Here is an 11,084-nt window from a genome sequence, read left to right as displayed (position 1 = left end):
CGGAGCATGGCCAGGTTGTCTCCCAGCACTGGCGATGGTGGTGCCAGCCTGTCAGGTGGGCGATGGAGAGCTTGGGGGTCTCAGCAGCGTGGTTCTCCATGGTGGGAGCAACCAAAACCGCAACCGTTGAACACGTCTCCGACACACACCTAACTGTGGCCAACGAGGGCCACTTTTTGAAAGCGTCCCGGTCGTTTGGAAGGAAAAGCAATGGTACCTGAGCACACAACACCAGCATCTTCACTGTGGGCACAGTTGTGGACGCCCCAGCCCCTGTGGCTGCACTGAAAGAGGGAGGACTCATTCCCTCTGCAGTGCACATCGTCCAGGTAGATATTGCCAGTGCCTTGTCCAAAGTAGGCGCTTGATGGTGCAGAAACGGCAAAGCCGCATCCCAGCTGCCGGCACACGACCGCGGCATCGTTCAGGTCCCAGTCGTCATCACAGACGGTGCCCTGGCCCCCGGAGTGGTAAATCTCTACGCGCCCCTCGCACCGGTTCCTGCCGTTCACCAGGCCCAGGTAGGCACCTGCGAAAGGAGGAGACAGGGGAAAGATGGCAAAACCCTCTAGCACGCAGGCACCTTCTCTCGCCGCGGCGTTGCCCATGCTCGACGACTTTCAGGCCACCAGGACTGTCACCCTCTGCTTAATGAGGCCGTGCCTTTCCCTGGCTCTGCTCCCCCATGGAGAAGACTAAACCCCACCCTGTGAGCCACCACCCGCTAACGCCAAGAGTAGCGGCCAGAAAAACCACGACAAATTCAGACCCACCTGGAGGAACGGATGCCGTGACGCTGGCTGCGGTCGTGGTCGTGGCACCTGTATAGGGCAGGAAGAGAAAGAAGCAAGTGAGGACCTGGTGGATGACGGAGCATGGCCAGGTTGTCTCCCAGCGCTGGCGATGGTGGTGCCAGCCTGTCAGGTGGGCGATGGAGAGCTTGGGGGTCTCAGCAGCGTGGTTCTCCATGGTGGGAGCAACCAAAACCGCAACCGTTGAACACGTCTCCGACACACACCTAACTGTGGCCAACGAGGGCCACTTTTAGAGAGCGTCCCGGTCTTTTGGAAGGAAAAGCAATGGTACCTGAGCACACAACACCAGCATCTTCACTGTGGGCACAGTTGTGGACGCCCCAGCCCCTGTGGCTGCACTGAAAGAGGGAGGACTCATTCCCACTGCAGTGCACATCGTCCAGGTAGATATTGCCAGTGCCTTGTCCAAAGTAGGCGCTTGATGGTGCAGAAACGGCAAAGCCGCATCCCAGCTGCCGGCACACGACCGCGGCATCGTTCAGGTCCCAGTCGTCATCACAGACGGTGCCCTGGCCCCCGGAGTGGTAAATCTCTACGCGCCCCTCGCACCGGTTCCTGCCGTTCACCAGGCCCAGGTAGGCACCTGCGAAAGGAGGAGACAGGGAAAAGATGGCAAAACCCTCTAGCACGCAGGCACCTTCTCTCGCCGCGGCGTTGCCCATGCTCGACGACTTTCAGGCCACCAGGACTGTCACCCTCTGCTTAATGAGGCCGTGCCTTTCCCTGGCTCTGCTCCCCCATGGAGAAGACTAAACCCCACCCTGTGAGCCACCACCCGCTAACGCCAAGAGTAGCGGCCAGAAAAACCACGACAAATTCAGACCCACCTGGAGGAACGGATGCCGTGACGCTGGCTGCGGTCGTGGTCGTGGCACCTGTATAGGGCAGGAAGAGAAAGAAGCAAGTGAGGACCTGGTGGATGACGGAGCATGGCCAGGTTGTCTCCCAGCGCTGGCGATGGTGGTGCCAGCCTGTCAGGTGGGCGATGGAGAGCTTGGGGGTCTCAGCAGCGTGGTTCTCCATGGTGGGAGCAACCAAAACCGCAACCGTTGAACACGTCTCCGACACACACCTAACTGTGGCCAACGAGGGCCACTTTTAGAGAGTGTCCCGGTCTTTTGGAAGGAAAAGCAATGGTACCTGAGCACACAACACCAGCATCTTCACTGTGGGCACAGTTGTGGACGCCCCAGCCCCTGTGGCTGCACTGAAAGAGGGAGGACTCATTCCCTCTGCAGCGCACATCGTCCAGGTAGATATTGCCAGTGCCTTGTCCAAAGTAGGCGCTTGATGGTGCAGAAACGGCAAAGCCGCATCCCAGCTGCCGGCACACGACCGCGGCATCGTTCAGGTCCCAGTCGTCATCACAGACGGTGCCCTGGCCCCCGGAGTGGTAAATCTCTACGCGCCCCTCGCACCGGTTCCTGCCGTTCACCAGGCCCAGGTAGGCACCTGCGAAAGGAGGAGACAGGGAAAAGATGGCAAAACCCTCTAGCACGCAGGCACCTTCTCTCGCCGCGGCGTTGCCCATGCTCGACGACTTTCAGGCCACCAGGACTGTCACCCTCTGCTTAATGAACTGTGCCTTTCCCTGGCTCTGCTCCCCCATGGAGAAGACTAAACCGCACCCTGTCAGCCACCACCCGCTAACGCCAAGAGTAGCGGCCAGAAAAACCACGACAAATTCAGACCCACCTGGAGGAACGGATGCCGTGACGCTGGCTGCGGTCGTGGTCGTGGCACCTGTATAGGGCAGGAAGAGAAAGAAGCAAGTGAGGACCTGGTGGATGACGGAGCATGGCCAGGTTGTCTCCCAGCGCTGGCGATGGTGGTGCCAGCCTGTCAGGTGGGCGATGGAGAGCTTGGGGGTCTCAGCAGCGTGGTTCTCCATGGTGGGAGCAACCAAAACCGCAACCGTTGAACACGCCTCTGACACACACCTAACTGTGGCCAACGAGGGCCACTTTTTGAAAGCGTCCCGGTCTTTCGGAAGGAAACGCAATGGTACCTGAGCACACAACACCAGCATCTTCACTGTGGGCACAGTTGTGGACGCCCCAGCCCCTGTGGCTGCACTGAAAGAGGGAGGACTCATTCCCTCTGCAGCGCACATCGTCCAGGTAGATATTGCCAGTGCCTTGTCCAAAGTAGGCGCTTGATGGTGCAGAAACGGCAAAGCCGCATCCCAGCTGCCGGCACACGACCGCGGCATCGTTCAGGTCCCAGTCGTCATCACAGACGGTGCCCTGGCCCCCGGAGTGGTAAATCTCTACGCGCCCCTCGCACCGGTTCCTGCCGTTCACCAGGCCCAGGTAGGCACCTGCGAAAGGAGGAGACAGGGAAAAGATGGCAAAACCCTCTAGCACGCAGGCACCTTCTCTCGCCGCGGCGTTGCCCATGCTCGACGACTTTCAGGCCACCAGGACTGTCACCCTCTGCTTAATGAGGCCGTGCCTTTCCCTGGCTCTGCTCCCCCATGGAGAAGACCAAACCCCACCCTGTGAGCTACCACCCGCTAACGCCAAGAGTAGCGGCCAGAAAAACCACGACAAATTCAGACCCACCTGGAGGAACGGACGCCGAGACGCTGGCTGCGGTCGTGGTCGTGGCATCTGTTAGGGGAGGAAGAGAAAGAAGCAAGTGAGGACCTGGTGGATGACGGAGCATGGCCAGGTTGTCTCCCAGCGCTGGCGATGGTGGTGCCAGCCTGTCAGGTGGGCGATGGAGAGCTTGGGGGTCTCAGCAGCGTGGTTCTCCATGGTGGGAGCAACCAAAACCGCAACCGTTGAACACGCCTCTGACACACACCTAACTGTGGCCAACGAGGGCCACTTTTTGAAAGCGTCCCGGTCTTTCGGAAGGAAACGCAATGGTACCTGAGCACACAACACCAGCATCTTCACTGTGGGCACAGTTGTGGACGCCCCAGCCCCTGTGGCTGCACTGAAAGAGGGAGGACTCATTCCCTCTGCAGCGCACATCGTCCAGGTAGATATTGCCAGTGCCTTGTCCAAAGTAGGCGCTTGATGGTGCAGAAACGGCAAAGCCGCATCCCAGCTGCCGGCACACGACCGCGGCATCGTTCAGGTCCCAGTCGTCATCACAGACGGTGCCCTGGCCCCCGGAGTGGTAAATCTCTACGCGCCCCTCGCACCGGTTCCTGCCGTTCACCAGGCCCAGGTAGGCACCTGCGAAAGGAGGAGACAGGGAAAAGATGGCAAAACCCTCTAGCACGCAGGCACCTTCTCTCGCCGCGGCGTTGCCCATGCTCGACGACTTTCAGGCCACCAGGACTGTCACCCTCTGCTTAATGAACTGTGCCTTTCCCTGGCTCTGCTCCCCCATGGAGAAGACTAAACCGCACCCTGTCAGCCACCACCCGCTAACGCCAAGAGTAGCGGCCAGAAAAACCACGACAAATTCAGACCCACCTGGAGGAACGGATGCCGTGACGCTGGCTGCGGTCGTGGTCGTGGCACCTGTATAGGGCAGGAAGAGAAAGAAGCAAGTGAGGACCTGGTGGATGACGGAGCATGGCCAGGTTGTCTCCCAGCGCTGGCGATGGTGGTGCCAGCCTGTCAGGTGGGCGATGGAGAGCTTGGGGGTCTCAGCAGCGTGGTTCTCCATGGTGGGAGCAACCAAAACCGCAACCGTTGAACACGCCTCTGACACACACCTAACTGTGGCCAACGAGGGCCACTTTTTGAAAGCGTCCCGGTCTTTCGGAAGGAAACGCAATGGTACCTGAGCACACAACACCAGCATCTTCACTGTGGGCACAGTTGTGGACGCCCCAGCCCCTGTGGCTGCACTGAAAGAGGGAGGACTCATTCCCTCTGCAGCGCACATCGTCCAGGTAGATATTGCCAGTGCCTTGTCCAAAGTAGGCGCTTGATGGTGCAGAAACGGCAAAGCCGCATCCCAGCTGCCGGCACACGACCGCGGCATCGTTCAGGTCCCAGTCGTCATCACAGACGGTGCCCTGGCCCCCGGAGTGGTAAATCTCTACGCGCCCCTCGCACCGGTTCCTGCCGTTCACCAGGCCCAGGTAGGCACCTGCGAAAGGAGGAGACAGGGAAAAGATGGCAAAACCCTCTAGCACGCAGGCACCTTCTCTCGCCGCGGCGTTGCCCATGCTCGACGACTTTCAGGCCACCAGGACTGTCACCCTCTGCTTAATGAGGCCGTGCCTTTCCCTGGCTCTGCTCCCCCATGGAGAAGACTAAACCCCACCCTGTGAGGCACCACCCGCTAACGCCAAGAGTAGCGGCCAGAAAAACCACGACAAATTCAGACCCACCTGGAGGAACGGATGCCGTGACGCTGGCTGCGGTCGTGGTCGTGGCACCTGTATAGGGCAGGAAGAGAAAGAAGCAAGTGAGGACCTGGTGGATGACGGAGCATGGCCAGGTTGTCTCCCAGCGCTGGCGATGGTGGTGCCAGCCTGTCAGGTGGGCGATGGAGAGCTTGGGGGTCTCAGCAGCGTGGTTCTCCATGGTGGGAGCAACCAAAACCGCAACCGTTGAACACGTCTCCGACACACACCTAACTGTGGCCAACGAGGGCCACTTTTAGAGAGCGTCCCGGTCTTTTGGAAGGAAAAGCAATGGTACCTGAGCACACAACACCAGCATCTTCACTGTGGGCACAGTTGTGGACGCCCCAGCCCCTGTGGCTGCACTGAAAGAGGGAGGACTCATTCCCTCTGCAGTGCACATCGTCCAGGTAGATATTGCCAGTGCCTTGTCCAAAGTAGGCGCTTGATGGTGCAGAAACGGCAAAGCCGCATCCCAGCTGCCGGCACACGACCGCGGCATCGTTCAGGTCCCAGTCGTCATCACAGACGGTGCCCTGGCCCCCGGAGTGGTAAATCTCTACGCGCCCCTCGCACCGGTTCCTGCCGTTCACCAGGCCCAGGTAGGCACCTGCGAAAGGAGGAGACAGGGAAAAGATGGCAAAACCCTCTAGCACGCAGGCACCTTCTCTCGCCGCGGCGTTGCCCATGCTCGACGACTTTCAGGCCACCAGGACTGTCACCCTCTGCTTAATGAACTGTGCCTTTCCCTGGCTCTGCTCCCCCATGGAGAAGACTAAACCCCACCCTGTGAGCCACCACCCGCTAACGCCAAGAGTAGCGGCCAGAAAAACCACGACAAATTCAGACCCACCTGGAGGAACGGATGCCGTGACGCTGGCTGCGGTCGTGGTCGTGGCACCTGTATAGGGCAGGAAGAGAAAGAAGCAAGTGAGGACCTGGTGGATGACGGAGCATGGCCAGGTTGTCTCCCAGCGCTGGCGATGGTGGTGCCAGCCTGTCAGGTGGGCGATGGAGAGCTTGGGGGTCTCAGCAGCGTGGTTCTCCATGGTGGGAGCAACCAAAACCGCAACCGTTGAACACGTCTCCGACACACACCTAACTGTGGCCAACGAGGGCCACTTTTTGAAAGCGTCCCGGTCTTTCGGAAGGAAACGCAATGGTACCTGAGCACACAACACCAGCATCTTCACTGTGGGCACAATTGTGGACGCCCCAGCCCCTGTGGCTGCACTGGAAGAGGGAGGACTCATTCCCTCTGCAGCGCACATCGTCCAGGTAGATATTGCCAGTGCCTTGTCCAAAGTAGGCGCTTGATGGTGCAGAAACGGCAAAGCCGCATCCCAGCTGCCGGCACACGACCGCGGCATCGTTCAGGTCCCAGTCGTCATCACAGACGGTGCCCTGGCCCCCGGAGTGGTAAATCTCTACGCGCCCCTCGCACCGGTTCCTGCCGTTCACCAGGCCCAGGTAGGCACCTGCGAAAGGAGGAGACAGGGAAAAGATGGCAAAACCCTCTAGCACGCAGGCACCTTCTCTCGCCGCGGCGTTGCCCATGCTCGACGACTTTCAGGCCACCAGGACTGTCACCCTCTGCTTAATGAGGCCGTGCCTTTCCCTGGCTCTGCTCCCCCATGGAGAAGACCAAACCCCACCCTGTGAGCCACCACCCGCTAACGCCAAGAGTAGCGGCCAGAAAAACCACGACAAATTCAGACCCACCTGGAGGAACGGATGCCGTGACGCTGGCTGCGGTCGTGGTCGTGGCACCTGTATAGGGCAGGAAGAGAAAGAAGCAAGTGAGGACCTGGTGGATGACGGAGCATGGCCAGGTTGTCTCCCAGCGCTGGCGATGGTGGTGCCAGCCTGTCAGGTGGGCGATGGAGAGCTTGGGGGTCTCAGCAGCGTGGTTCTCCATGGTGGGAGCAACCAAAACCGCAACCGTTGAACACGCCTCTGACACACACCTAACTGTGGCCAACGAGGGCCACTTTTTGAAAGCGTCCCGGTCTTTCGGAAGGAAACGCAATGGTACCTGAGCACACAACACCAGCATCTTCACTGTGGGCACAGTTGTGGACGCCCCAGCCCCTGTGGCTGCACTGAAAGAGGGAGGACTCATTCCCTCTGCAGCGCACATCGTCCAGGTAGATATTGCCAGTGCCTTGTCCAAAGTAGGCGCTTGATGGTGCAGAAACGGCAAAGCCGCATCCCAGCTGCCGGCACACGACCGCGGCATCGTTCAGGTCCCAGTCGTCATCACAGACGGTGCCCTGGCCCCCGGAGTGGTAAATCTCTACGCGCCCCTCGCACCGGTTCCTGCCGTTCACCAGGCCCAGGTAGGCACCTGCGAAAGGAGGAGACAGGGAAAAGATGGCAAAACCCTCTAGCACGCAGGCACCTTCTCTCGCCGCGGCGTTGCCCATGCTCGACGACTTTCAGGCCACCAGGACTGTCACCCTCTGCTTAATGAGGCCGTGCCTTTCCCTGGCTCTGCTCCCCCATGGAGAAGACCAAACCCCACCCTGTGAGCCACCACCCGCTAACGCCAAGAGTAGCGGCCAGAAAAACCACGACAAATTCAGACCCACCTGGAGGAACGGATGCCGTGACGCTGGCTGCGGTCGTGGTCGTGGCACCTGTATAGGGCAGGAAGAGAAAGAAGCAAGTGAGGACCTGGTGGATGACGGAGCATGGCCAGGTTGTCTCCCAGCGCTGGCGATGGTGGTGCCAGCCTGTCAGGTGGGCGATGGAGAGCTTGGGGGTCTCAGCAGCGTGGTTCTCCATGGTGGGAGCAACCAAAACCGCAACCGTTGAACACGTCTCCGACACACACCTAACTGTGGCCAACGAGGGCCACTTTTAGAGAGCGTCCCGGTCTTTTGGAAGGAAAAGCAATGGTACCTGAGCACACAACACCAGCATCTTCACTGTGGGCACAGTTGTGGACGCCCCAGCCCCTGTGGCTGCACTGAAAGAGGGAGGACTCATTCCCTCTGCAGCGCACATCGTCCAGGTAGATATTGCCAGTGCCTTGTCCAAAGTAGGCGCTTGATGGTGCAGAAACGGCAAAGCCGCATCCCAGCTGCCGGCACACGACCGCGGCATCGTTCAGGTCCCAGTCGTCATCACAGACGGTGCCCTGGCCCCCGGAGTGGTAAATCTCTACGCGCCCCTCGCACCGGTTCCTGCCGTTCACCAGGCCCAGGTAGGCACCTGCGAAAGGAGGAGACAGGGAAAAGATGGCAAAACCCTCTAGCACGCAGGCACCTTCTCTCGCCGCGGCGTTGCCCATGCTCGACGACTTTCAGGCCACCAGGACTGTCACCCTCTGCTTAATGAGGCCGTGCCTTTCCCTGGCTCTGCTCCCCCATGGAGAAGACCAAACCCCACCCTGTCAGCCACCACCCGCTAACGCCAAGAGTAGCGGCCAGAAAAACCACGACAAATTCAGACCCACCTGGAGGAACGGACGCCGAGACGCTGGCTGCGGTCATGGTCGTGGCATCTGTTAGGGGAGGAAGAGAAAGAAGCAAGTGAGGACCTGGTGGATGACAGAGCATGGCCAGGTTGTCTCCCAGCGCTGGCGATGGTGGTGCCAGCCTGTCAGGTGGGCGATGGAGAGCTTGGGGGTCTCAGCAGCGTGGTTCTCCATGGTGGGAGCAACCAAAACCGCAACCGTTGAACACGCCTCCGACACACACCTAACTGTGGCCAACGAGGGCCACTTTTTGAAAGCATCCCGATAATCCACAGTGGTCTTCAGTGGTGAGAGCAATGAAAAACACAATGTTTGAACACGTCCTCAAAACATTTTTTTTTTAGGTAAACAAGTGGTCATTTATTGGTTGCCCAGAGAGGTTGTGTGTGCCGTCCCTGGAAACATCCAGGGTTACATTGAAGAGGGCTCTGAGCCATCTTCTAGGCGATGATGTCTCTGCTCATTGAGGAGGGTTCGAGTAGATGACCGTTAAAGGTCCCTGCCAACCCAAACTATTCTATGATCCTATGATCCTATGTTTCTATGATTCTTCTTGTAAATGGCTGCTTTTAGTGAGTGACTAAATTTGACAATGCAAGTGATGATAAACAAATTCAGATGAGGTAAGTTTTCCCTAGAGAGATGCATCTTTTGGGACACGGTGCAAGCCACCTTGGAGCTTTGCTCTCTCCAGGTTTGCGTGCCACACGCTCAAGAGCCCCAAGGGCCTGACTGGCAGACCAATGCCCTGCCCTGGGGCGTGTGCTTCACAGCACCATGCTCATACCTGTCCCACCTGCCTCCGGGCAGCTTCAGACCCCCCAGCTGGGATATTAACTAGCACAGTCCAAAAGTAACGCATGGACAGAAAACATGGAAAATGCAGACACCTCTGAAGATGACCTCTCCCACATCCATAAATTTCACTTGAGGCAACTCTTTTACAAATGAAAAACAAAGCAGCGGTGAGGAACTTGTTTCTAAGGGGACATACTCGTTCCACGTGGTGACTACCACAACAGCAGACTGAGACTCACAGCTTTGGACAAGAGAGACGAGAGGTGTGGTGGAGATTTGTTGAAAAAGGAGTTTTAAGAAAAGGGTGTGGTGCGTATTTTGCCCACTGACATGCATCCACTGGGATATAGAGGCATCCCTTCCTCTAGGACATTAGTGGATTACTAGATTACATTAGGAATCACTTTTTAAAACTTCTTTATTTATCTGCTAAGGACAAAACTTTGCTATTAATATTTGCTGTACTTCCCTGTCTTACCACTCTTGGGATTATGAAAATCAAGGGACAGAGCCTACGCATTGTATGCATGCATAACAGCGACAGTAATTAATTTAGCTCTGAAAATATATAGATAGATACATATATATTGGGGCGGAACAAATGATGGTTGACCTGACTCTCAGAAATGGTCTTTTGCATTTTGTTTTTCTCTTTGCTCTGATGACATACGTGTTGTTCTTTGCTGTGTGATTTGTCAGATAAATGCAAGACTATTTCCTGCACTAGCTCAGGTCAGGCAGGACTTTGGGTAGCCACAGCAAGTCTTGAAAAGCTCCGAGGATGGGGATGCCCCGGCCTCTGCGGTCGAGCTAGGTAGAACGTATGTGTCATGTTGAAAGATTTAACTGAAGTTTAAGGTAGCTCCCTTCTGTCAAACTCAAGTGAACGCGGCTAATGTGTTCAAAAGACGAGGGGAGGGCAGTGCCCCGCCGTACGGTCAGTCTGCCTGAGGGAACCTCTTACAAAGCACCGTACAAGCGTCACAGCAAAGTGCGCTCTTGTACCTAAAACCGTGGCGCAAGGTCTCTGGGAAATGCGAGGCAATTAGTGGTGCCATATTCCACAAGGGCTTGGTAGTCTCCCAAAATTAGCTTTTCAATTAATAAAAGACTGTAAACAGATACAACGGAGGGCAAATCTGCCATCTAGCAAACTGATCTTTCATACGTGCACGTTTGGATTAATGTTCTGTTAGACTAAAGAGAGTAGTTTGGATTTTTGACTAGTATTTGAATTTTCTGTGGTAATTCTTAGTGTGTATGTGGTAGCAATAATGGAGAGAAGGTGCTGTGTGCATTGCACAGGCTTACTGTCTTCATAATCAAAAGAAACAGTCAAAGTTTACAGAAAGAAGCGACTGGGTGGGAGAAATGTAGAATATTTGTGGTACTCCCTTAAATCTGGGCTTCTAATCTGAAACACCCACAGTATTTTTAGTTGTTGAACCCATGTTCTTTATCTGCAATTTGTTATTTTCTTTCTGTAAAATTAAATGCGTAATGAAAACCATGTAAAACAAGTATAAAGAAAACTTGGGTAAAGTATTAATTTCATATCTAGCAGGGAAAACATATTCATGATTTTCACTTAAAGATGAAGTAGTGACATGCTTAGCCTGGTCCATGGATACAGCATTTTAGAAGTGTTGTGTATTTCTCAAGCCTTTTTGATTTT

General features: G+C 56.4%; 1 protein-coding gene across 1 annotated transcript in view; it reads right to left on the bottom strand.

Moving 5' to 3' along the window:
* Nucleotides 1–149: 149 nt before the first annotated feature.
* The window catches only part of DMBT1 (deleted in malignant brain tumors 1), a 34,354-nt gene continuing 23,419 nt past the window's right edge, over nt 150–11,084 (bottom strand). Inside the window, exons 12-21 of the mRNA XM_075155394.1 lie at nt 7,991–8,434; nt 7,166–7,514; nt 6,253–6,608; nt 5,376–5,777; nt 4,560–4,959; nt 3,692–4,003; nt 2,824–3,135; nt 1,956–2,267; nt 1,087–1,398; nt 150–529 (exon numbers count right to left, since the gene is read on the bottom strand). Of these exons, the coding sequence (XP_075011495.1) occupies nt 150–529; nt 1,087–1,398; nt 1,956–2,267; nt 2,824–3,135; nt 3,692–4,003; nt 4,560–4,959; nt 5,376–5,777; nt 6,253–6,608; nt 7,166–7,514; nt 7,991–8,434 (3,579 nt within the window). The remainder of the gene's footprint in view (nt 530–1,086; nt 1,399–1,955; nt 2,268–2,823; nt 3,136–3,691; nt 4,004–4,559; nt 4,960–5,375; nt 5,778–6,252; nt 6,609–7,165; nt 7,515–7,990; nt 8,435–11,084) is intronic.

This window comes from Calonectris borealis, chromosome 7 (genome assembly GCF_964195595.1).
Source record: "Calonectris borealis chromosome 7, bCalBor7.hap1.2, whole genome shotgun sequence".
NCBI classification, from domain to species: Eukaryota; Metazoa; Chordata; class Aves; order Procellariiformes; family Procellariidae; genus Calonectris; species Calonectris borealis.
The sequence above is the reverse complement of the archived record's forward strand: the minus strand, read 5'-3'. Positions and strand labels throughout refer to the sequence as shown.